This window comes from Hippocampus bargibanti, linkage group LG19 (genome assembly GCF_051943395.1).
Source record: "Hippocampus bargibanti isolate YZ-2025 linkage group LG19, ASM5194339v1, whole genome shotgun sequence".
In the NCBI taxonomy this organism is placed as follows: Eukaryota; Metazoa; Chordata; class Actinopteri; order Syngnathiformes; family Syngnathidae; genus Hippocampus; species Hippocampus bargibanti.
The window spans coordinates 12505996-12529646 of NC_142752.1; the positions used below are offsets into that span (position 1 = coordinate 12505996).

The 23651-nt window shown below is 43.3% G+C and overlaps 1 protein-coding gene and 1 pseudogene across 1 annotated transcript in view; one reads left to right on the plus strand and one right to left on the minus strand.

Annotated features, from left to right (window-relative positions):
• cfap206 (cilia and flagella associated protein 206) overlaps window positions 1-23522 on the plus strand; it is a 62263-nt gene extending 38741 nt beyond the window's left edge. The window contains exons 4-11 of the mRNA XM_089022520.1: window positions 8057-8221; window positions 8298-8506; window positions 10560-10679; window positions 11345-11543; window positions 11631-11771; window positions 13712-13887; window positions 15285-15419; window positions 23261-23522. Coding sequence (XP_088878646.1) covers window positions 8057-8221; window positions 8298-8506; window positions 10560-10679; window positions 11345-11543; window positions 11631-11771; window positions 13712-13887; window positions 15285-15419; window positions 23261-23482 — 1367 coding nt within the window. The 3' untranslated portion in view covers window positions 23483-23522. The remainder of the gene's footprint in view (window positions 1-8056; window positions 8222-8297; window positions 8507-10559; window positions 10680-11344; window positions 11544-11630; window positions 11772-13711; window positions 13888-15284; window positions 15420-23260) is intronic.
• Window positions 5869-6018, minus strand: LOC148884058 (5.8S ribosomal RNA; annotated as a pseudogene).
• Window positions 23523-23651: the final 129 nt, after the last annotated feature.

Below are 23651 nucleotides of genomic sequence, written 5' to 3' on the forward strand. Positions count from 1 at the left end.
ACAGCTACACTTTTTGGAAGGAGGATAGCTTTCAATAAGCCTCTCAATAAATCTGCATGTTCGACAGATTTTCCGTTCGATGTAGTCATTCCTCTGCGGTTCCACTGAGCTGCAAAGCAGTGAAGTGTGGAAAACGCATATTGACTGTCTGTAAAAATGGTCACTGTTTTCCCTTCTGCCCATTTACACGCTTCAGTCAATGCAACAATTTCTGCTGCTTGTGCTGAATACGTTTTTGGTAATGAGCCATCAGCAATAATTTCAACATCGGTCACAACAGCATAGCCTACCCTGTTAGCCCCTGCATCTGACCTAGACGCAGAGCCGTCAACGTACAGGTAGATGCTGTCAGGTAAAGGTGTGTCTTTCAAGTCTGGTCGTGGTTTGCAGTTCTCATTTATTCTGTCAACGCATGAATGATGTTCTCCGTCAACAGGTAGAGGTACAAGTGCCGCTGGGTTAATGCTATTGCACCTCTCAACAGTCATGTGTGGTTGTTCCAGCAAAGTTGTCATGATAGACAAATGTCGTGCTGGTGACAAGAAGGTCATTTTCGTGCCTGTAATCAATAAGTCAACCGAGTGTGGTACCATCAGCGTTGTGGGATGAAAAAGTACTAGTTCAGCTGACGACTGAACTGCCAACGCTGCGTCACACACTGCTCTAACACATGCTGGAAGAGCTGCAGTCACTGGATCCAGTCTTTTAGAATAAAATGCAACTGGTCTCAGCTTTTGTCCTTACTTTTGTAACAGGACTGAAGTCATGTATTTGTCTTTGCAGTCAACTGTTTGAACAAAAGGTTTGTCATAGTCAGGCAAGGCTAAGACGCTAGTGTTTGCTATCAAACTGTTTTGATTCTGTAAATGCTTTGCTGCCCTCTTCAGTCCACTGAATAGTCTTTCAGTGCCATCTCGTCTTGGTATATAAGTGTCAATAATGGTTGAGTAACTTGTGCATAATGCGGAATCTAAGTTCTGCAATAATTGCACAGTCCCAGAAACGTCATCATCTGTTTTTTCGTCTTAGGTCGAGGAATCTGCAAAATTGTCTGTTTTCTTTTAGTTGTCAATTCTCTTCCCTTTCTTGACAAAAGATGTCCTAGAAAAACAACTTCTTTTTGGCAAAATTGTAACTTATCCAAAGAAGCTTTGTTACCTGTATTCACTAAATATTGGAACAAAGCTATTGATACAGTCTTGTTCTCATCTTCAGTCGGTGAAGCAATTAAGATGTCGTCAACGTACAAAAGAATCTGAGAGGACTCAGGATGTTTAAAATCAGCAATACACGAAGACATTTCCTGTGAAAAAATTGTAGGGCTATCTGTAAACCCTTGTGGCAATCTTGTATATGTATATGTTTTCCCATTAAATGTAAATCCGAACCAATGACGTGAATTTTTGTGTAACGGAATGGAGAAAAAGGCATTGCTCAAATCAATTACTGTAAACCATTTTTTGTCAGGTTTTAAACTGTTCAATCATGTGTGTGGGTCTGGCACACACGGAGCACGTGATTATGGATTTATTTATCTGTCGTAAATCATGCACCATTCTCCAAACTCCAGATTCCACTTTTTAACAGGAAATATCGGTGTATTACATTCACAAGTTGGGTCCAGGAATACAGCAGTGGTTCCGAAAAACATTTTCCAAGCATCCTCGAAAAATGTTAATATCTTCTCCACGTAACTGTCTACAATTCTGAATCATGCCAAAGTTTGGTGATTTTTTTTCCCATAATGTTCGGATGTTCTCACAAACCAACCTCCGTTGAGCTGTCACCTCCTCATACGTCATGTTTGTTCCCATCGATGTTTTCCCAGTAAAGTCACCCTTCACCCGATTCCAATGGTGTCCCAAACATCTGAGAACCTTAAGCGTTTCTTGTCCATTCAACTGGTAAGAAGCACACAATTCCTCAAAATTCTCAGTCCAACTTTCCGCATTCTCAACAACATCACCTAATCCTTTGCATGGTTCAGCGACATCACTGTCACACCACGGCCGATAGACAAAGATCGTTTGGTCCTGTTTGCTTGAAGCATGAGGGTTAGCTACCTGGATAAGCAGAAAAGCTTCGCAATCGCTTTCATTATTCATTTTAATTTCATTCAATTCTTCAAGCGGATACAATTGTCCAGAACAATTTGCTTTGCTCCTTGTACGCAAAGAGATACAACCACCAGCAATCTGATTTGCAATATCAGGTTGTAATTCTCGTATTCCTCCAGTAGGGGTCATGAGCGCTCCATTCTGCTGGTCTCTTGAAACTTCTGTTTCAAGTGATTTATCATTGGCCTTATTTTGTGCAGGGGATCATAATTTTGGCTTCCTCGAGTTCCTTGCTTTGTGTTGTCTGCTATATGCAAGTTTCTTTTTATAATTTCAAAGCGATCCCTTGACATGCATTCTGCAGCATAATCACTTAGTGGTGATAGCTTTCGGGCCCAATGCATCCGAGTGTTTGGTAATTTTGAGATTGAGAAATAAAAGCCATTTCTCAAGCTCTTCTTTGTGAGACACAGGACCTTATTGATGTCATTTTGCATTGCATATAGGTTCGACTATTCAACTATAATATCCATAATTTTTTCATCAAAAATCTTTTGAACGTATTTCAATTGTGATAGAAGTTCATCAATTCAATGCAACAGTCTGCCTCAACAAACACGTGGTTGTCAGTGTTTTCCCCACTCGCATCGGACCATTGTTTCAGAACCTCTCTTCTGGAAGCGTCCTTCAGGACTTGTTCTAGGTATTCTCTCAGTTGTTTGGACATCACCTTCTTCTAAATCATCTATTTCATTCTCATCAGGATGTGGAAGGATATACATGGGTATTTTAGAAAAAAAAGTATGGACCCCCGTTTCAATAATCATATTGAGCATGCAAAGCTATGAGGTACAGCTATTAGTGGAAAAAGCACAATTCACTTACAATTATTCGCATTGGGTACCAAGTCAGGATCAACAATATCATCGTCGATATCAGATGTTTCTGACTCACTTTCCACATCATCTACAATGTTGACTGGAGGATTTTTGTGTTGTTGTGCTCTTCCATCGAATGATTTGGTCCTCATGAAATCTGTGTTGATATTATTAGCAGAGTAAATATGCTGTAATAATTCTTAGCAAATAAGTGTTTCACTACATGCTGCATATGCCACATGTTGTACATCATGAAACTAGCGTTAGCACGCCGAATGTTCCATATTTTAGACACCACTTATTTTTAATATTTCTTGGTAAATAAAAAAGTTAGCGTTAGTTTATGCATTTCAGTATCAAGGTAAACCTCTTCTGAATAGCTCATAAAATCGTCACAACATCCATAATGACAACTAGAAGGTACTAGAAGGGGAGGAGCGCACGTTGTGTTGCGCAAGAAGGAGATGATGTCACTGACGTTTTTAAAGGCAAAGCTGCACATAACCTTTTTTAAAAGGGACATGTAACTTGTGCTGCATCAGTTGCAATCGGCACTTGAACTGCTACCTTTAATTTTTTCGATCTATAAGCACTTATCTTCAGTGTACCAAATATGACCCCATCGACTGTAAAGGGTTACGGTGACGGCCATAATGCGCGCCAATAGTACCCCGCAGAGGGGGCAGGCTGTTATGTCGTGGAATTTTAACTTTGAGGACGACGACCGGTCGGACGTTCAGTCACTACTACCTCCCTCTCAACTACCCATCGTAGACTGGTCATCTTCAGAACCAGGGCGGTACACAATTTATTGTGCCTATGAATAATGTTCTCTTTGAGTGCGGTACAGTGGCCAAGCACGTGGCCTTGGGATTCAGGGGCGAGGTTACATGCCCTGCAGGTGATCAGGCCCATGTGGCCGCCCCCGCCTACCCTAAACTCAGGGAGGGCGTTACCCGCCCTCAGCTCCACCGCCCGTATATAGTGCTTCGGGCGGATGGCTTTACTCTGGTGGTCCCTAATCCAGGAGTTATTAACCTTGTCATTCCTGAACGCAGCGACCCCACAACCCTGGACCCGTAGGCGTTCCCAGGCTCTGTTCTCTATAGACCTCCAGCACGGAGGCCTTAGCACGGGGGTCGGATCCACGTCGGTGAGCGAGGGGAGTTCCTCCCCCTTGCCCCCAGCCGCTTTCCACCATAATGCCCATGCGGGTAGTTCGGTGACTGCGCGGGCTGCGGTGCGCGTCCAGTGGTCATCACTGAAACACGTGCGCCACAGCCTCTAGGCCAAGTTCCCAGGCATGTGCCGCTCCAGTCTGCTGACCCCCAGACCTCCATCCTTAACTCGGGAGTATATGACCCCGTCACACGTGCCTCTCTTGAGGAGGAGCCATTTCTTGACGGCACCTCTTACCAATCTGTCGGTACCCCTTAACCTGGTGATGGGGGCCCGACCCATGACCGCCGCATAGAGCAGCCTCTGCATCAGAAACTTGAGGAGGGAGACCTTTTGCCCGGGTTTCAGGGGAGCACGGCCTAATGCATCCAGCCATACTTTGACCCAGTCATCCATGTTTTGATACGTGATTCTGGCGGTCAGACTGACATGCGCCTCCAGGTATTTGATCGGCCTCGACCATGGCGATTGGTTTAGCCATTAGTACCCAGGGGTCAACACTGACGGCTTTACCCCTTCGCATCATGAATCCTTGGCATTTTTTGGTCTGCACCGCGATTACAGAACTTTTCAAGCAGTCCAAGCTGGACCGCCATGCTATCGTATGAGCCGCTAACCAGCACTAGGTCATCGGCAAATGCCAGGGCGGCATGCTTGTGGCCCTCCCAGTCAATCCCGCAGCCACCTCGTTCTAGGGAGGCAATGAGCGGATCAAGGGCCAGGTTGAAGAGGAAGGGAGACATAGGTTCACCGTGCTTCACCCCGACCTCCATCGTGATCAGGTTGGATCGGACATTGCCCCACGTAATCCGGGTCGCGGAGTCTCTGTAGGCGTCTTTTATCAACCCCCGGAACTGCCCATCAACCCCGGCGTGCCTGAGGGCCAGGTGGTCTTGCACGGTCTTGCACAGAGCGTCGAAATGCCTTAAGGGCAGTCCAGTCGTTGCGCACCTGTCTGGCTGTGACGCTTCCCCCCAACTCCCCGGCAACCTGAAGGTATGTTGTCTTAGATTCACCCAGGGTCTTAATCTTGTCCTGAAGGAACTCCCTGGAGTAGGCGGACCAGGCCCATCCGGACTTTGAGGGGCCGGGCTTGGAACGCCTCCACTCCGCCGGGTGGGCACGTCTCGCGTGTTGGGAGACCCCTCTCCTCGAGGGAAACCGGCGGGGGCACCTGAGTCCTGTCCACGACACGGCCCTACGGCTGTTGCACTTGGGCACGTGGCACGCAATGGAGAGACAAGTCTTAGAAGTCCTGTTGCATTTGCGGCAGATGAACTAGGCCCCAACGTCGCTATGTTTAACCTTAAGGGGATTCTCGAAGGCCATAATGCTCGCCAAGAGTACCCCGCAGAGGGGGCAGGCTGTGTTATGTCGTGGACGTTCGGTATGTCATTGAGCCCCTCGGCCGCGGACGGACGGCTGTGGGCAGCAGCGGCGGATCCCCGAGTCTTAAGCCGCACTCCCGCGGCTCGCCCTGACGCACCCCTGTCCGATGCAGGAGACCAGAGCCTTGTCGTTGCCCCTCCCGTGCTTGGCTGCGGCAAGTGCTTGTTTGGCGTGTTAGGTGTGTTCAGCGCGGTCCCCGGCCTCTTTCCGGTCTGCCTCCGTGGTCGCATCGTAACGTCCCAGTCATATACCCTGTCGGGGGGGGGGGGGGGGCACTTAGTCAGGAGGTTAATAAGGAACGTGTACTCACCCCCCTATAACGGACGCCACACAAGGACCAAGCGGATTGGCAAAGGAGTGCCCATAGACTTTTATTGACTAAGTACAGTTGCCGCGGCATCACATGCGTGCGTTCAAAGCATCGATGATCAGTGTGTCCTGCAATTCACATTAGTTCTCGCAGCTAGCTGCGTTCTTCATCGACGCACGAGCCGAGTGATCCACCGCTCAGAGTTGTACAGTTTTTCGTCGGTTACGGGCGGCCATAGGTTCTGAGATTGAGGGTTTTTGGGGGGGGGCGGCCCTGGGTGCCCCGTCCCTCCGACCCCGCAACCGGGGCGCGGCTGGACTGGAGACTTTAAACCCCCCTCGCCCCGCCGAAGGAAGGGAGTGTGTTGGTTGGGTACCCGGCGCCTTGAGTTCGTTTCCGATGTGGCCCGGTCACGGTGGCACCGGCAGGGGGAGGGGGGGAGGGTCCCCCGACGTCGGCCGCGCCCGGGCCGTGACCAGAGCAGAAGCGGTTGCCCGCCTCCGGCGATAGATGTTCTAATCAGTTGGGTGCGAGGAGGTGCGACGGTTCAGACGGACGCAGCGTCGGGCGCGGGCTGAGGCCAGAGCCCGGTGACCTGTTTCCACAATCACACAGGCACCGACCCCCCCCACCCCCCCTCGTGGCGCCCGCCACCGCCTCTCCCCCTAGTCCGCCTCCGTCTGTTTCACTGCCGGCCGCCGAGTTAAGACTGCGCGTCGGGCGCGGAGTAAGGCCCGTGAAATGTGAGCAGCCAGACAGACTCGCCCGCCGCAGCCTCGCCCCCGCCGTTGTTGTCTGTCTATCAGGCGGCCAGCCGAGAAAGACCGCACACCGGGCGCGGAGCGAGGCCGGTGAAAGGTGACCTGTTCGCAGAATCAGCCAGACACTGACCCGCCCGCGGCCGCCTCCCCCGGCAAACCGCACAGCCCCCGAGCCGACCGCTCGGGGGCCGCGTAACTATTTAGCATGCCGTAGTCTCGTTCGTTATCGGAATTAACCAGACAAATCACTCCACCAACTAAGAACGGCCATGCACCACCACCCACGGAATCGAGAAAGAGTCGTCAATCTGTCAATCCTGTCCGTGTCTGGGCCGGGTGAGGTTTCCCGTGTTGAGTCAAATTAAGCCGCAGACTCCACTCCTGGTGGTGCCCGTCAATTCCTTTAAGTTTCAGCTTTGCAACCATACTCCCCCCGGAACCCAAAGACTTGCTGGTTTCCCGGGCGCTGCCCGGCGGGTCATCGGAGTAACTCCGCCGGATCGCGAGTCGGCATCGTTTGTGATCGGAACTACGACGGTATCTAAACGTCTTCGAATCTCGGACTTTTGTTCTTGATTAATGAAAACATTCTTGGCAAATGCTTTCACCCTGGCTCGTCTTGCGCCGGTCCAAGAATTTCACCTCGAGCGGCGCAATACGAATGCCCCCGGCCGTCCCTCTCAATCATGGCCCCAGTTCAGGAGGGAAAACCCACTAAATAGAACCAGGGTCCTATTCCATCATTCCTAGCTGCGGTATGCGGCCGATGCGGGCCTGCTTTGAACACTCTAATTTTTTCAAAGTACCCAATGGTGGTAGTATCTAAAAAGGACCCCACTCAGCTACGATTTTGCTCAGACACGAGAAAGCTCAATAGTGTCTCATGTTTTGATTCCTACCCTATGCCACGTATTGATGAGCTGCTGGAAAGATTGGGGCGAGCAAAATTTATTACAATGGTCGATCTGTGTAAAGGATACTGGCAGGTCGCTCTCGACCCCACCTGCAAAGAATACACAGCTTTTCAGATTCCGGGGTTAGGGCTCTTCCACAACACAGTTTACCATTTGGTCTGCATGGAGGACCAGCAACCTTTCAAAGATTAATGGACACAACCCTCTACATTTATCCGGGCTTGGGACCGGCACAATAAGACGCTGGCTTCAGCCCCCTTGTGGCTCTATTGACTTTATTATACTGTACAGTTTATTTAATTATAATACGATAGCACATTTATTATGCATAAAATAAGGTATATGTTGTGTAGTTTTAAGGCTTAGAAAATTAGAAAGTGGAAAATTATGTTTTATGGGGACCTGGTAATGGATTATTCTGATTTTAATGGTTTCCTATGGGAAATTAATTTTTGGGATACACACTTTTCACCTTACCCACTCTGTCTGGCAACCAATTTTCCAACCAAAGTTCGTAAGCCAAGGTATCACTTTTTTTGCTCACAACTCACTTTATGGTTTGGATCAGCTGCCTTGCAGAGTATTTTTCCATCAAGTGAACTGGGGGCCTTTATGGTGCTCCCAAAGAGAGATAAGGAGCAGCAGCTCTCGGAACTCACGATGACTGTTACAGGAATTCGACTCTTCAACAGAGCCAGCAAGAAAGAACAGGACATGAAGTTTTCCGAACTAAGTATGACACATTATCTGAAACTCACACAGCCGAACTGGGTCTTGTCACAAAAATATGTTTTCGTAACTTGTTCCAGTGCCTGCAGTTCTCTGTGAAGCACTTTCAGTTACCAGTGAAGCCATCGAGAATGAGCTGACTACCTCCCAGAGTTTGGCGTGGAAATACACAGCGCTGATAGAAAAGTATCATGGCAGTCAGCCGGGAGAATGTGATGTGTCACTAATCCAGCTAACAAAAGCGCTCTACAATATCAGGCAGTGTGAACATTTTCTCAAAATTTTACTGGTGAGAAAAAGATCTTCTGTCATTAGTGGTTGTTGGTGCTTGTGCATGTTGCTCCGTTTCCTTGAATTTCAGCTGTATTGCTTTTATGAATGGGTAAAAGGTCCACTCAACAAGACCTAATTTTACTCCCAAAAATTAAATGCGTCATTGAGTCATCTGTTTTTTTGTTTGTTTTTGTTTTACCAATCCTAATGAACCACTGATCAGTTCCGGTCAGAGTCAAGGGCCCATAAGGACCCCTCGTCAATTGCCGTTAAAAGGAAAGTCAAGTCAAAAATATGTTCTTTTTGTCCACACGAGCCTAGACACGTTTTTCTGAGTGTTGTTTTTTCCACGTTCTAAGTCGCTCCTCGATAGATGCATCAGCCCTAAATTGCATAATAAAGAAGAAAACAGATATAAGTCGCATTTTGGGAGTATTTTTTTTAATAAAATTCAACATCAAGAACAAATGTCATCTTGAAAGGCAAATAAAAATAGAGAACAGGCTGAATAAGTGTACGATATGCTCACATTACATGATGCATAAACACCAAACTGAGAATGTAAACATTATTCAGATAAGAATAGCATAAAGACAAGGCTAACAAGCTTACCAAACCAACAGTATCACTTCAAACTACTATAATCAATGAAATATTTTTCATTGGTGTCACTCTTAAAGAACAACCGACGTCTCCGGACAAGTTGTGTCCATAATTTGTAAAGTGGCTTCAAATGACTTCTACTGAGTGTATTTTAATAAGATTCCACCACATACAGCTATATTTTACGTTTTAAGACTCGCGATGACTATTCAAGAAGTCTTGTTTTTGAGATGGTGACAAGTCCGCAGTTTTTTTTTGTTTCCTAACTGACATCAGAAAAATGTTTTATAGCATCTAAAATACCCAAAACACGCAGGCTGATATTTTTTGTCAAATGCAAAACACCAATAAAAATGACTTAAAGTGTCCTAAAACTGCCACAAATGAGCTCGAAACTGGGGAGATTCAGAAAGTACCGCCCCCTTGTTTGTGACGTCACTATGGGTCACACACTGCCTTGCTCCAGACTCAAAACAATGGCTTCAGAGAGTTTAGATTCGGAGAAGATACTTTCTTTTTACTCATCCAGTTATGAATATGATTCAAATAGTTCTGAAGAGGAAAGCATAAATGTCAGCAATCGATTAAAGAAGTCCTTCCGTATCAAGTCTGCAAGTCTGCTAGCAATGAAACCGGTGAAGATCTGGGCTCCGATGTAGCGCGCAGAAAATGCACAAGATGGTGCACAAGCTCCGTTGGAAATGGGCTGATTTGTTCGCTGGGAATTTGTGTAAACTTACACCTTCTTTATGCGTGTTACCGCAATTGGCTGCGACACACAACAATTCACCATCGCATTGTTTATGTAGTTTTCCTTCTCATTTCCTTCTAATTTCGCAGATGAAAAAAAGTACCCAAAATGCATTGTGTCTCGCTTTCTCGATGAGGGGCGTGGTGATACAGGATCAGAGACTGTATCAGAGCTATTGAGATCACATGACTAAAATGTTCAGTTTGCTGACCAGAGGAAAATTGTGAGATTTGCAAGGAAAACACAACAAAAAAACAGACGTTGACTCATAAACCGGTCCTTTTATGAATGAATGGGTGTACAGTAACGTTTCTATACTTCGCTCTGGTGTGGTGTCTCACACATAATGAAACTATGGCTTTCCATGCATAGCAATGTACAATGTACAGTCTTAAAAATGCTTGTCAAATTTGAAAAACAACTGTTGTATCAGGGATTTGGTCAGTCTAACTAAATGTTGGATTAATCGCTGTTGGGAAACACTGGTAGATGCTATGCCATTGGCATGAAACAAAATATGTAGATTAAATTGGATTAATAATGAGTTCTATCCTTGAAATTATGGGGTAACACTGAATTAACCCAACAGCAAAGTTGCTTTTGACACAACAGAAAAGTTATATTTGATCCAGCATTCTAGTCAAAGTTTACCCCGGAGCTTTTTTTGTTCTGCTTTATTGATACAAATAACATTTATGATGGCCTTCACTTTCAGGTTGATTCACGTTCGTGTGCAAAAACAATCGAAATCCTACAGAAGGATATTTTCTCTCAGATATACCTGCTCAAAACATCTGTGCAGCCCAAGACAGCTGTTCTTACCTCAAAGGTTTTTGTAAGTAATTTGATAAAATCTATAATAATACTTTGATTTGTTTTGAAAGAATGAAAGATTGATAGGCCCCAAAGGAGTTTAACTGGTTAGTCATGAACAGAGGTTGTAGGTTCAAATCTGGCTTTAGCCTTTCTATGTGGAGTTTGCGAGTTCTCCCTGTTACTGCGCTGGTTTTCTGTGGGCTCTCCTGTTTCCTCCCACATTTTATAAATGAACACTCAAGATTGTCCCTCTATGTCATTGTAAGTGTGATTGGTCATTTGTCTATGTGTGTCCTGTGATTGGCTGGCAACCAGTACAGGGTGTCCCTTGACTAATGCCAGAATCCAGTTATCAGGCGCTCCAGCATGCCCACGTCCTCTCTGAGGAAAGCGGTTCAGATATTTTTTTTGTTCTTTTGACTTCCAAGATGGCGCCCCAAGAGTGGCTGCCTTTCCAGCAGCTCCTGTATTTTCTTTTTCTACTTCTTTCTTTCATTTCCTCTTCCTTTCATAACTTTGCTGCTGTTAAATGTACATTTCTGCACTGCGAGACGAATAAAGGTACATCCAATCCAATGCATGGATGGATTGTGATATAAGATTTTGTTCTATGCGGTATAGACAATGCTCCTGAATTGCTGTTTCCTGTCCTCACTTTTTTTTTAATTCATCATACTGTTTCAGCCATTGTTCAAGGCCTTGTCAAAACTGTGGTCGAAACTTCAGGATGAGGCAGAACTGCTGAACATCTTGAACAACATTGCGCTCAGATTGCAGTTCTTCCGGACCTCTCATGCCAAGATTCTTTCCAAATATCCATTGGACAACCTATTGGAGGGAGTAGAAGTCAAAACAGACAAAGAAAGAATAAACGATCACTTAAGTATGTCTGGCACCATACACAGCTTTATGGAATGGCACATAATTTAACCAGAATATTGAGTGCACGTTGTACTGCTTCTTTATACAGGTGAGCATATTGATGCAGCGCAGATGAAGCAGTACGAGTGGCTCCAGCCTGAAACTATTGACAATCTTACTGAGCTGCCGTTGCAATACAATGGATACTGTGCCTACACACTTGTGAACAAAGATGGACTTATTCTTCCAGGTAATGGCTATTTGTTACTAATGACATGGTAATGGCAGTTTGGTATCAATTGCATCTGAACTAATTGGCAGTGTGCATTTAGTAAGGCCCAGCTACACAACATTTAAAGTGTGAAGTACAGTAAAGTCTCGTTAGATCGATATTCAAGGGAGTCCGAAAAAATATCGATATAACCGGGACTATCGATATATCCGACCCTGTTTGCATGTAATTTTCTCCGTGCGTGCATAGAAATAGTATCGATATAACCGGGACTATCGATATATCCGATATCGATATAACGAGACTTTACTGTAATTTAAAGGACAACCGACGCCTCCGGACAAGTTGTGTCCATAATGTGTAATATCGCTTCAAATGACTTCTACTGAGCTTATAGCTATATTTTACAATTTAAGACTCATGCTGAATATTCCGGAAGTCTTGTTTTTGAGTTGGTGACGAGTCGTCACGTCACTGAAGGAACGCCCCTGACTGAGAAAGGGCACATTGTAGTCGTCCTTTCATCACGTCAATGCATTTTGCGGTACTTTGTTTGGTCTGAAAACTTCGTGTTGATCCGTGTTGATGGTGAAATTAGAAGGAAGACACATAAATAACGCGATGGTGAATCCTTGTGTGTTGCACCGAGCATCTATTTGATATTCGCTGACAAAAATTCTAAGGAAATAATCAGCCCGTTTCCACGGACTTTGTCGCTATCTTCTGCCTCTTTATGGTGCTACACCCTGCCCCCAGATACCTCAAAATGACATGGAATAAATTCTTTAATCGTTTGCAAACATGTATGCTTTCCTCTTCAGAACTATTTGATACATATTCGTAACTGGATGAGTAACAAGAAAGCATATTCTCCAAATCTGAAGCCATTGTTTTGATTCTCGAGCAAGGCAAGACGTCTTGGCGTGACACCACCTTTAAAACTACAGTCAGCCTGCATTGTCACAGGTGGCCCCCGTAGCTTTCCAATATATGTTCTGTATGAACATACATGTATCTTAACAACATGCATGTAGCAACACAATCAACAATAGTGCCCAAAAACTGCAGCATATGGTACAGGTCTAAAATAATTATAAAAATATACAGAATATAACAGAGTTAGGACTTGTTGGAGTCTAATTCCTGTTTCTCTTCTGGTTCGGACTTCAACAGTTTTATGATGAAATACCAGCGGGACGATAGATGGTGAACAGAAAAGACTACTTTATTCTCGTAAAACAAATGGAGAACATCTCTCGTCGGTGCGGGGAGCCAAGAGAACAAAGCCCGCCTCCTCAAACTAGTTTAAAACACACAGCAGTTGATGACATCGTCTCGACTGAGCCTATCAGCTATGGACAAGTGTTGGGAGAACATTAGACTGAAAGTTGTTACTTGTTACACTCTGCATACGCAACTAGTTAACTAATAAGCTACATACGTCCATATAGACTAAACTGAACATGCAATAACATAGTATGTACTAAACTAAACATGATGTTTACGGATGTGTATAAAAACACTATCAGGACTATTTGCAAAAAAACGAGAAACGAGATTGGGAGGTTTTCTGTCCACTCCCAACTTTATATCTCTGCGATTGCTCAGCTGATGTGCACAGAGATGGAACGCTTAAACGTTTTCGATGCTCATAGTTAGCGCAATCGAGCTTGCCTCCTCCCTTATTAGCGGTCAAGTTTGCCGAAGGTTTTTTAACACAATAACAGTCAAAGCTTTCCAGGAAACGTGAAAAACATACGTTCAGTCACAAGCAATTAACTTTAAGCATGGATAGATATAACCAGAATCGGACTGAGCAAGAATCTGAAGAATATATTATCAAGAGTATGTACATTGAAATTCTGAAAACCAATGGATGAATTTTTCAAAATCATGTCCAAATATCGCATGCTTGTTTGAACTAAACATAAGATTCACATGTGACATTCCCATTGCAGGAAATCCATACATCGGTGTGCTTAAACACAAGGAGAAACTTTATGTCTTCAACTCCAAAGAAGCTGCTTTGAAATTTGCCCACAGCCCTGATGACTTCATTCTACTTGTGGCAGAAAAAACCAAGAGTTCGCCAGAACTTATTCAACTTCTCAAACTTCATCAAACTCCATCTTGTGTAAGATGATGATTATAGGTTAGCCCAGGGGTCGGCAACCTTTACGACTCAAAGAGCCATTTGGACCCATTTCCCACAGAAAAGAAAACACTGGGAGCCGCAAAATCCTTTTGACATTTAAAATAAAGACAACACTGCATTTTTTCATCATCATTTTTTACCTTTATATGCATAAACAAACTATAGTGTGTTGCATTTATGAATCAATGAACTGTTACAGAGAAGCGAAATTACATTTCTGCAAAACAAAAACATTTTAAACTCCGAAAAAAAGACGTTGGGTTGAAGATTATTTTCAAATATAATACTGAATGTCTATTTGAAAAAAAGGAATATTTGCATAGTGGCAAATACAATATATATCACCTGGTTAATGTGATTCCTGCTCCTGCACCTCAGCGCACAGCCTCTGCACATCAGGGCTGTGTGACGTTACCTTCATCTTCACGCAGCACTCTAAGCTGTCGTCTGTCAGGCGTGAGCGATGTCTGTTTTTAATGGAGTTCATGTTGGAAAAGACATCTTAATGAATGATTCTTTTATATATTCTCCGTCTGTGAACGGCTTCCCGTGCCTGACTATTTCCTGAGCGGCCACAAAACTAGCATATGTAGCTGAATTTGTAGATTTGGATTGGATTTGCCTTTATTAGTCTCGCAGTGGAGAAATTTACATTTCACAGCAGCAAAGTTATGAAAGAAATTTCATCCACTTCATAAAATGATTTTTGCTCTGATCAGCCTTCCGCATCAGTTCCGAAACTGCTCTTTTTCCCTCATCTCCATCCGGATATTTTTGAGCAAAGGCTGTGTGTTTGTTCTGGAATTTTTTTGACTTTTGTTGTTTGCTAACTTCTCATTACATATTAAGCATACATCTAAACCCGTCTCGTCAGCAGCGAAGGCGAACGAATCTGCCCACGTATCATTAAACGTTCTGTTTTCTTCAGACACTTTTCTTTTCTTAGATTTATCCATAGTTGGCCTACCTGGGGGTTGAAAAATTCAAGAAATCGTGCGCAATTTGGCGGTTGTGACCGGATATACGTCCACTGTCGATGGTTGTGACATATATTATGAGTGACCAAAAAATTGAATACCTTTTATTTTGTATTATTTATAATCACCATAATCTTTAAATTTAGAATTACATTTTAAAAACAAATGAACTAAAATAATATACATTAAATTAAATACTCATTTTCTAAAGCCGCAGGGAGCCGCAACAGGGGGGTGAAAGAGCCACATGCGGCTCCGGAGCCGCGGGTTGCCGACGTCTGGGTTAGCCACTGCACTCTGCAAATTGTTTCTGCAATGAGCGTTGCCACACCCTCAAACCATCACCCACTGAGTCATTTTACTAACAACAGACAAATTAACGGTTTGGCTGTTTTACAGGTGCAAGCAGGAAAGACCCTAGTCGTGAGTAAGGCTGAGAATTGCACACAGACAGATGTTCACCCGGTGGTGACCAACATCGTGAAGTCATATGAATGGAATGAATGGGAACTGCGGAGATCAGCTCTGAAACTGGTCAGTCAAAGTATTCATTGTTTTGGGTGACAGAAACTCAATTTTGGCCTGGTTTGATAGCGAGCAATAGTTGTTTTCTACATAAAGTGGGGGAATTGTCAAACAAATATGAACCATAGCCCCACTTATGCTTTGGCCTCTGAAACTTTATCCGTCATTTCAATGTGTGTTCAAATCTGGGCTCTTGGCATTCATTTGTGGAATTTGCATCTTCCCATGCCTTTGTGAGTTTTCTCTTGGTACTCAAAAGGTGTGGTGGGAGGTTATTCTAATAATTATTTGTTGGTTCTTGAGGACTTTTATTGGAAGCACCATGTCATCAATAAGAATGAGCAATAGAGAATGCCTAAACTTGGTAGAAAACATGTCAGTATTCAATGCGGCTGTTGCTAGTGAATTAGTGTGTAAAGTCTGACACTGATCTTCATAGAAGATTGTGTCAATTGTAAGATTTTTGGAAATCACCAGTTAGCTCTTGCCTTACAGACTCCATACACGTTCTCAAAGGCTCGCTAATCGTCTGTAACCAGGTCTGCTAGAATGTGGGCTGTCATGGAAGGCTGAAACCACCATCTACGCTTCTACAAAGAGTGATAGCACATTCTAAGATGGAATGAAGGGGGTCCAACTTAAGCAGGTTGGGTCAATTTGTAAATAACTCCCACTCTTTATGGGAGTGCCAGTTATTTACAAATTGTTGTCCCCACTCACGCCAAAACTTACCCATCCAGTTAAGCGAGGACAACCTGCTAAACCTCTCGCAAGCAAGTCCCGAGAGACAACGACACAATGATTACTCATCTTTCTAATGAGATCACAAGTGTGAGTTTTGTTCCTCTTTGTGATCTGTTATTGTCTCATTCTAGTGTCATTGGAGGCAACACATATCATGATGTCACAGTATCTTGTGTTGTTAGCTATCCCCCGGTGACTTGTTTGTTTACTTATACATCATAAACAGTTAACAGAGTTTATTTGATCAGAAGTAAAAAATATTTGAAAGAGAAACAAAATGATTGAACAAAAAGTTTACAATTGAAAAACGCAATACCGACACAGGATAGCAAAGTGCCAGGATTATATGTGATGAACAAAGACAATGAATATAAAGACCACAAAATCAGAAAAGGGCAGGGTAACCCACTTTTGAAAAAGATAAACTACTTCCATAGATTCCAATAAGGCGCTGTGAAACACGGTCATGAATGTCAAGATATTTGGTACAGAGTTCCTTTAATTGATCGATTGCAAACATTTATGCTTTCCTCTTCAGAACTATTTGAATCATATTCATAACTGGATGAGTAACAAGAAAGCATCTTCTCCCAATCTGAAGCCATTGTTTTGATTCTCGAGCAAGGCAAGACGTCTTGGCGTAACGTCATGAACAAGGGGGGGGGGGGCTTCCTTTACTTCCTTTAAAATGACTGACATGCCAATCCATGTTAGTCATTTTAAAGGAAGTTAATTGTAATGGGAGACATGTGTGGCTGTGGAGAGAACTGTTCGGATTTAATTCTTGCTTCTTTCCTGGTTCGGTTTTCAAAGAAGTTCAGTGATATAAATATCAGTAACGACGATAGATGGTGAACAAAAAACTACTTTATTCTAATGAGACAGAAAAAGCACTTCTCGTCTCGGTAGGAGGAAGACATGAGCACACGGACAAAGATAGGAACAAAAGAGAACAAGCTCCCGCTCTGACAAGTTTTTGAATGTCCACAGCAGCGATCTGTTGTCCAATCAGCTACGGACAACTCAGTGTTGGGAGGGTCTTAGATTGAAGTTGGAGCCGTTGCTTCTTTGCAACGACTATTGAACTAATAAGATTAATAATGCTATTAGACTGAAATTAAACGTGCAATAATCATAATGTGTACTAAGCTAAACATGAAATAACCTAATATGTTTACTAATGTGCATAAAACACTCTATCAAGAACTCCCTCCGATCCCGCCGGAAACTGAAACACAAACGGAACAGAACCAAAATTTTATTTATTCATTTATTCAACTTCACTTGACCAAACAATTATGCGTACATATGCCAGTAGCATATGTACAGTATTTTCCTCACTGTATGGCACCCTTAAAGGACAACCGACACCATTTTTCGTTTCCTAACTGACATCAGAAAAATGTTTTAAAGCATTTAAAATGCCCAAAACACGCAGGCCTATATTTGTAGTCAAATGCAAAATACAGTGAGACCTCAACTTACGAACTTAATTGGTTCCCAGACAGAGTGTGTAAGGCGAAAAGTGTGTATCTCAAAAATATTTTCCCATAGGAAACCATTAAAATGGGAATAATCCGTTCCTGGGTTTCCATAAAATATACTTTTCAAATAAATAAGCCTTAAAACTGCACACAACATACCTTATTCTATGTATAATAAATGTGCTATTGTATTGTAATGAAAGAAATACACTGCACTGTATCATAAAGTCACTTTATTTACATTTGTGATGGTCATTGATAGCTTGATGGAATGGCGTTGGAGGTCGAAGGTCAAGGGGAATTGCTGTTTGGAAAGAGAGGCACATTACATGCCGACTGTAATTAAAGAAATAAACTGCTATAAAATAAAGTTTTATTTACCTTTTTGATGGTCGTTGATGGCTTATGGAAGGATAGACACCTTCCATAAGGACTGTTGGTAATTTAACCTCTGGTGTGGTTGCAGTTCTTTGCTACTTTGGAGACTCCTCATCATTTTCGCTGATTAAAAACCTCTTAATTGACACCTGTTGCTTTCTGACCTGTAAGGTCTTACGAAGCTGAGGCATCACATTATCGTGCATCATGTTGATGATTGTCATAGCCACAGTCTTTTCTGGATGGAACTGTTCGGTAAAAGCCTGCACATCATTCCACTATCCCAACATTGCCTTTATGAGCTCACTTGATGCTGCAGCCATCTCCTCGCCCTCAGATGTTCTCGAACGATCCGTCGCTGGCTTTAAAATCCTCAATAAGCGCCGAACTTCCAGGTTGGCGCATGGCGATATCGGCGTGAATTAGCCGTGCTTTCTCGCATAAAATAGCTTTACTCACGCTGTCACCGGATAGCTGCTTTTCGTTAATCCAAATTAACAGTAGTTTTTCAACTTCTTCGATTGCCTGAGACTGTCGCTTTGAGAGCACGGAAACACCTTTTGCAACAGACGCACCATTGATGGCTTCTCTGTTCCAGAGAATGGTAGCAATGATTGACTTAGCATAGCTGTGCTCGTTCACTAAATCACACAAACGCACACCTCATTCGTGTTTTTCAATTATCTCCTTCTTCTCAGCGACAGTGATTTTATTTTACGTCTTCTTGGGCTGAACACGAGCCTGTGGTGGTTTTTTTTTTTCGGTCCCATCATAGTAAAATTATCAGCAAAATGATCCAAGGAGGCGATCGACGTGTGCTTTCAATGAGAGGGTGTGTGGAAATTAGCGCCGGCTGGAGCGCAGTTCGCTCATGTACTTCCGCTGAAGATCACTCCGCTAGATTCGAAGTTCGTGTGCTTTGCTGTTCTTCCGCCGAAGATTACTCCACCAGCCGTGGTGGGTGTGTATCATGAAAATAGTGTGTATTTTAAGGTTTAATTTTCATAAATTTGATGTTCGTAAGACGAAAAGTTCGTAAGATGATGTGTTCGTAAGTTGAGGTCTCACTGTACCAATAAAAATGACTTAAAGTCTCCCAAAACTACTTCAAAATAATCTGAGAAAGTTTAAGTTTTAGAAGGTCCCGCCCCCTTGTTCGTGACGTCACGCCAAGACGTCTTGCCTTGCTCGAGAATCAAAACAATGGCTGCAGATTCGGAGAAGATGCTTTCTTGTTACTCATCCAGATATGAATATGATTCAAATAGTTCTGAAGAGGAAAGCATAAATGTTTGCAATCGATCCCATATCCCATTCTAGCCAGCAATGTAGCACCCAGAAAATGCAGAAGATGGCGCCCAAGGTCCGTTGGAAATGGGCTGATTTGTCTGCTGGGAATTTGTGTCAGCGAATATCAAATAGTTGTCTTGGTGCAACACCCAACGATTCACCATCACGTTATTTTGTGTTTTCCTTCCAATTTCGCCATCAACACGGATCAACACGAAGTTTTCAGACCAAACAAAGTACCGCCAAATGCATTGTGTGTCGCTTTCTCGGTCAGGGGTGTTCCAAACGTGACGTCACGTGGGGATTGTCATTAACTCGAAAACAAGACTTCCTGAATATTCAGCGCGAGTCTTAAAATGTAAAATATAGCTATATGCGGTGGGATCTTTGTAAAATACGCTCAGTAGAAGTCATATGAAGTGATTTTACAACTTGTCCGAAGGCATCGGTTGTCCTTTAAAAGCATTACATTTTCTCAAAAGCTGCCAGTAATCCTTACAATGTGATGTGCCTGATATTGTCACGTCCGAAAGAAGCGAAAAGAAACGTCTTGTTTTGTTCGGAGCAAAGATATGTCAATTGGATTCCCAAATTTGTATTACACAAACAAAAATAGAACCAAAAGCACTGCTCAAAATAAGGACCAGAAAGTACGAACAACGCGTGAACAAAAAGTGCATTCACAAAATGCTAGGAGAAAACAAGACACAGGGAACTACAAAATGAAATTAGAAATCTTAAGAACAAAACAAGAGTCATAATCACAAAAACATTGGACCGAGAGGCAGTCATAGAAGGTTAGATTGCACACTGGTGGAATCCATTTGATCATTAGGTCAAAAGCTGATCATACAGCAATCATCAGGCAACCTGTGAAGGCTACTGGTTGCACTCAGACAAAAGGGGACTGAATACTTTTGCATGCCACATTTTTCAGTTTTTTATTAAAAAAAAAAAAGTTGTATAATTTTCCTTCTACTTCACAATTGTGAACGGCTTTGTGTTGGTCTTTCACATAAAATGGCAATAAAATATATTTGTTTGTGGTTAGAACGTGACAAAATGTGGGAAAGTTCAAGGGGTGTGATTACTTTTTCAAGGCACTGTAAATCATCAGGCCCGAGTGCCTTTGGTCCCTTCATCCTCTTCACTTCATCCTTGCTAATCTTTGTCCTGGTCATCAACAGTCACATCTGCTCCTCTTTGTTCTTTCCCACAACAGTCATACCTTGGCTTACGAACTTAATTGGTTCCCAGAAAGTGTGTGTAAGGCGAAAAGTGTGTCTTCCAAGCATTACTTTACTATTACCCTTACCCATAGGAAAACATTAAAATGAGAAGAATTCGTTCCCAGGTCCCCATAATACATAAATTTCTACTAAATAACCACTGCGAGACTAATAAAGGCAAATCCAATCCAAATAAGCCTTAAAACTACACAAAATATACCTTATTTTATGTATGATAAATGTGCTATGGTATTGTGATTAAAGAAATAAACTGTACTGTATAAGAAAGTCTTTTTTATTTACCTTTGTGATGGTCATTGATGGCTTGAAGGAATGGAGTGGGAGGAGATGAGAGGGAGTCACATTCCATAAGGACTGTGGGAAGGAGGGTTACCCTTTTTTTCATAGGCTTACGGCTAGGGACGGACTTCTCTTCATGTGCAATGAAAGTCCGGTTAGGCATCTTTTTCCAAAAAAGGCAGGTCTCATCAGCATTAAACACTTGATGAGGAACGTAGCCTTCTTCCACCATCTTGAAGAATGATCCCTTGTAAACTTCGGCAGCTTTATCGTCAGAACTGGCTGCCTCACCATGTCGAATGACACTGAATCCCTGTATGACGCTTAAAGTTCTTGAACCATCCGTGGCTAGCCTTGAAATCATCAATGGATGACGAACTTCCAGGTTGCCTCTTGACAATAACTGAATGAATTTGCTGTGCTTTCTCGGCGATAATTGCTTTACTCATGCTGTCGCCGGCTAGCTGCTTTTCATTAATCCAAATTAACAGAAAATTTTCAACCTCTTCTGTTGCCCGAGACTGTTGATTAGACAACACGGAAACACCGTTACCAACACACGCACCTTTAATAGCTTCTTTGTTCCAAAGGATGGTAACAATGGTCGATTTAGCATACTGGTACTGGGCCGTCACACAACTACCACAAACGCACACCTCGTTTTATTTTTTTCAGAATCAGAATCAGAATCATCTTTATTGCCAAGTATGTGGAACACACAAGGAATTTGTTTCCGGTAGAACACGCTGCACTAGTATCGTCGTCAAAAAAACTGCTAAGTGGCACTATACAGTTCCATTTTGGCTACTGTTGAAAGAGTTCAAAGAGTTCAAAGAGTTAATGGCTTGGGGGAAGAAGCTGTTTAAATGTCTGCTGGATTTGGTGCGCATGGATCGGTAGCGCCTGCCTGAGGGGAGTGTAATGATATGAGCAAATTGTATTTGCATGTTCTACTAGTGATGCCTGGCTTTAGATCAAAGGAGCATGCGCGCTTCTGCAAGTCAGTCTGATGAGAGCCTACGAGAGCCACACGTGTCAATTGCCTTCTCCCTCCAACCAACACAGCCGTCCTAATAAAGAACCTCAACTCTATCCAGAAGTTGTATCATTTACCGAACCCGCTTACACAAAGCAACACAGGGAGTAGCTGGAAAAGGTGGTGGGAAGGGTGCGGAGGGTCCAGTAGGATTTTCCGCGCCCTAGTTTGGATTCTTGCAGTGTGCAAGTCCTCGAGAGTGGGTAGGGCGGTGCCAATTATTTTTTCCGCCGTCCTAACTGTCCGTTGAAGTCGGATTTTGTCCATTTTTGTGGCGGCCCCGAACCAAACGGTCATGGAAGAACACAGGATGGATTAGATGACAGCCGTGTAGAAATGTTGCAGCACCTCCTGTGGCAGGCCATGCTTCTTTAGCAGCCTCAGGAAGTACATTCTCTGTTGGGCCTTTTTCAGGATAGAGTTGGTGTTGACCTCCCACTTCATGTCCTGGGAGACTGTGATTCCCAGGAACTTGAAGGTCTCAACGGTTGACACAAGGCAGTTGGATAGTGTGAGGGGTAGCTGTGGTGATGGATGTTTCCTGAAGTCCACGATCATCTCAACTGTCTTGAGCGTGTTCAGCTCCAGGTTGTGACGGCTGCACCAGAGCTCCAGCTGCTCCACTTGTTTTTGATGATCTCCTCCTTCTGCTCGAGCGTAATTTAGTTTTGTGTCCTCTTCGGTTTGCAAACGACATAAGCACTCGAAGAAAGCGGTGTGGAAAAGTAGGCCGGCCGCCACAGTGGCGCTGTTGGGCTGTATGGTTTGGTGTTCTTCCGCCAAAAACTAATCCGGAAGCCACTGTGGCGCTCCGTGTGTTTCCCGAAAAATAGTTTGTATGCCAAGATTATATTATCACAAATTTAATGTTCGTAAGTTTGTTAGCTAAAGCGTTCGTAAACCAAGGTATCACTGTATTGTATTTCCTTTTGCAGAGTATATCAATGATACACCTGCAGCCTCTATTGTAAAACTGTTTTAAAATAGACCATTCATTGAAGGTTCACCTTGTGTTTAATACGCTACATGCACAAGCAACAAACACTAGCCCATTTATATATGGTGATAATCTCACACATTGAATAATTATTGAATTACATTATACTATTTAGCACATTCAAAACATAACATTTGAGCAATTTACTGACTCCTAGATGATTTATGGGCGGGAAGGGGTTGGTATTCCACACATACAGCGGTAGAAGGGACTGAACATGTATTTAGCTTTGATATAAAGTATTTACATCAAAGTGGGTACCAAAAAAAGCTCTGTGTGGTATACAAAGTTTACCTCTTTAATAATTGTTGTTCTGGCTGTATGATCCTAACGGCATTTTGTGATTGATGATAATAAATAATAGCTGTCTATTATTTACTTGAAAATTCTAGACTGATCTTCGGACAACGATCACACATTCAACTCAGACCCACCTGAGCCACATGAGACGGGAAAATACCACTCAAACTTGGCTTCCCAAGCAGGTTGGTTGTCAAACCAAAAGAGATGGTGAGACAGGTGTTCCCAGACCGCAGATATTCCTTGCAGGACTGAGAGGATGCAGAGATGGACAAATGGAAAAAATAAACCTTACCAGATCTATTCATGAATAATCATGTATTGCAAGATGAATAAAGAATGCTTTGCACTTTTGTTATCTGGTTGACGTTATTGCGTACACGCACACACACACTCACACGCACACACACGTGCGTGCACACACACAATAACCAAAATAAAACAAGGGGACCAATGCCCCAAACCGTGTACATGTATTTATAA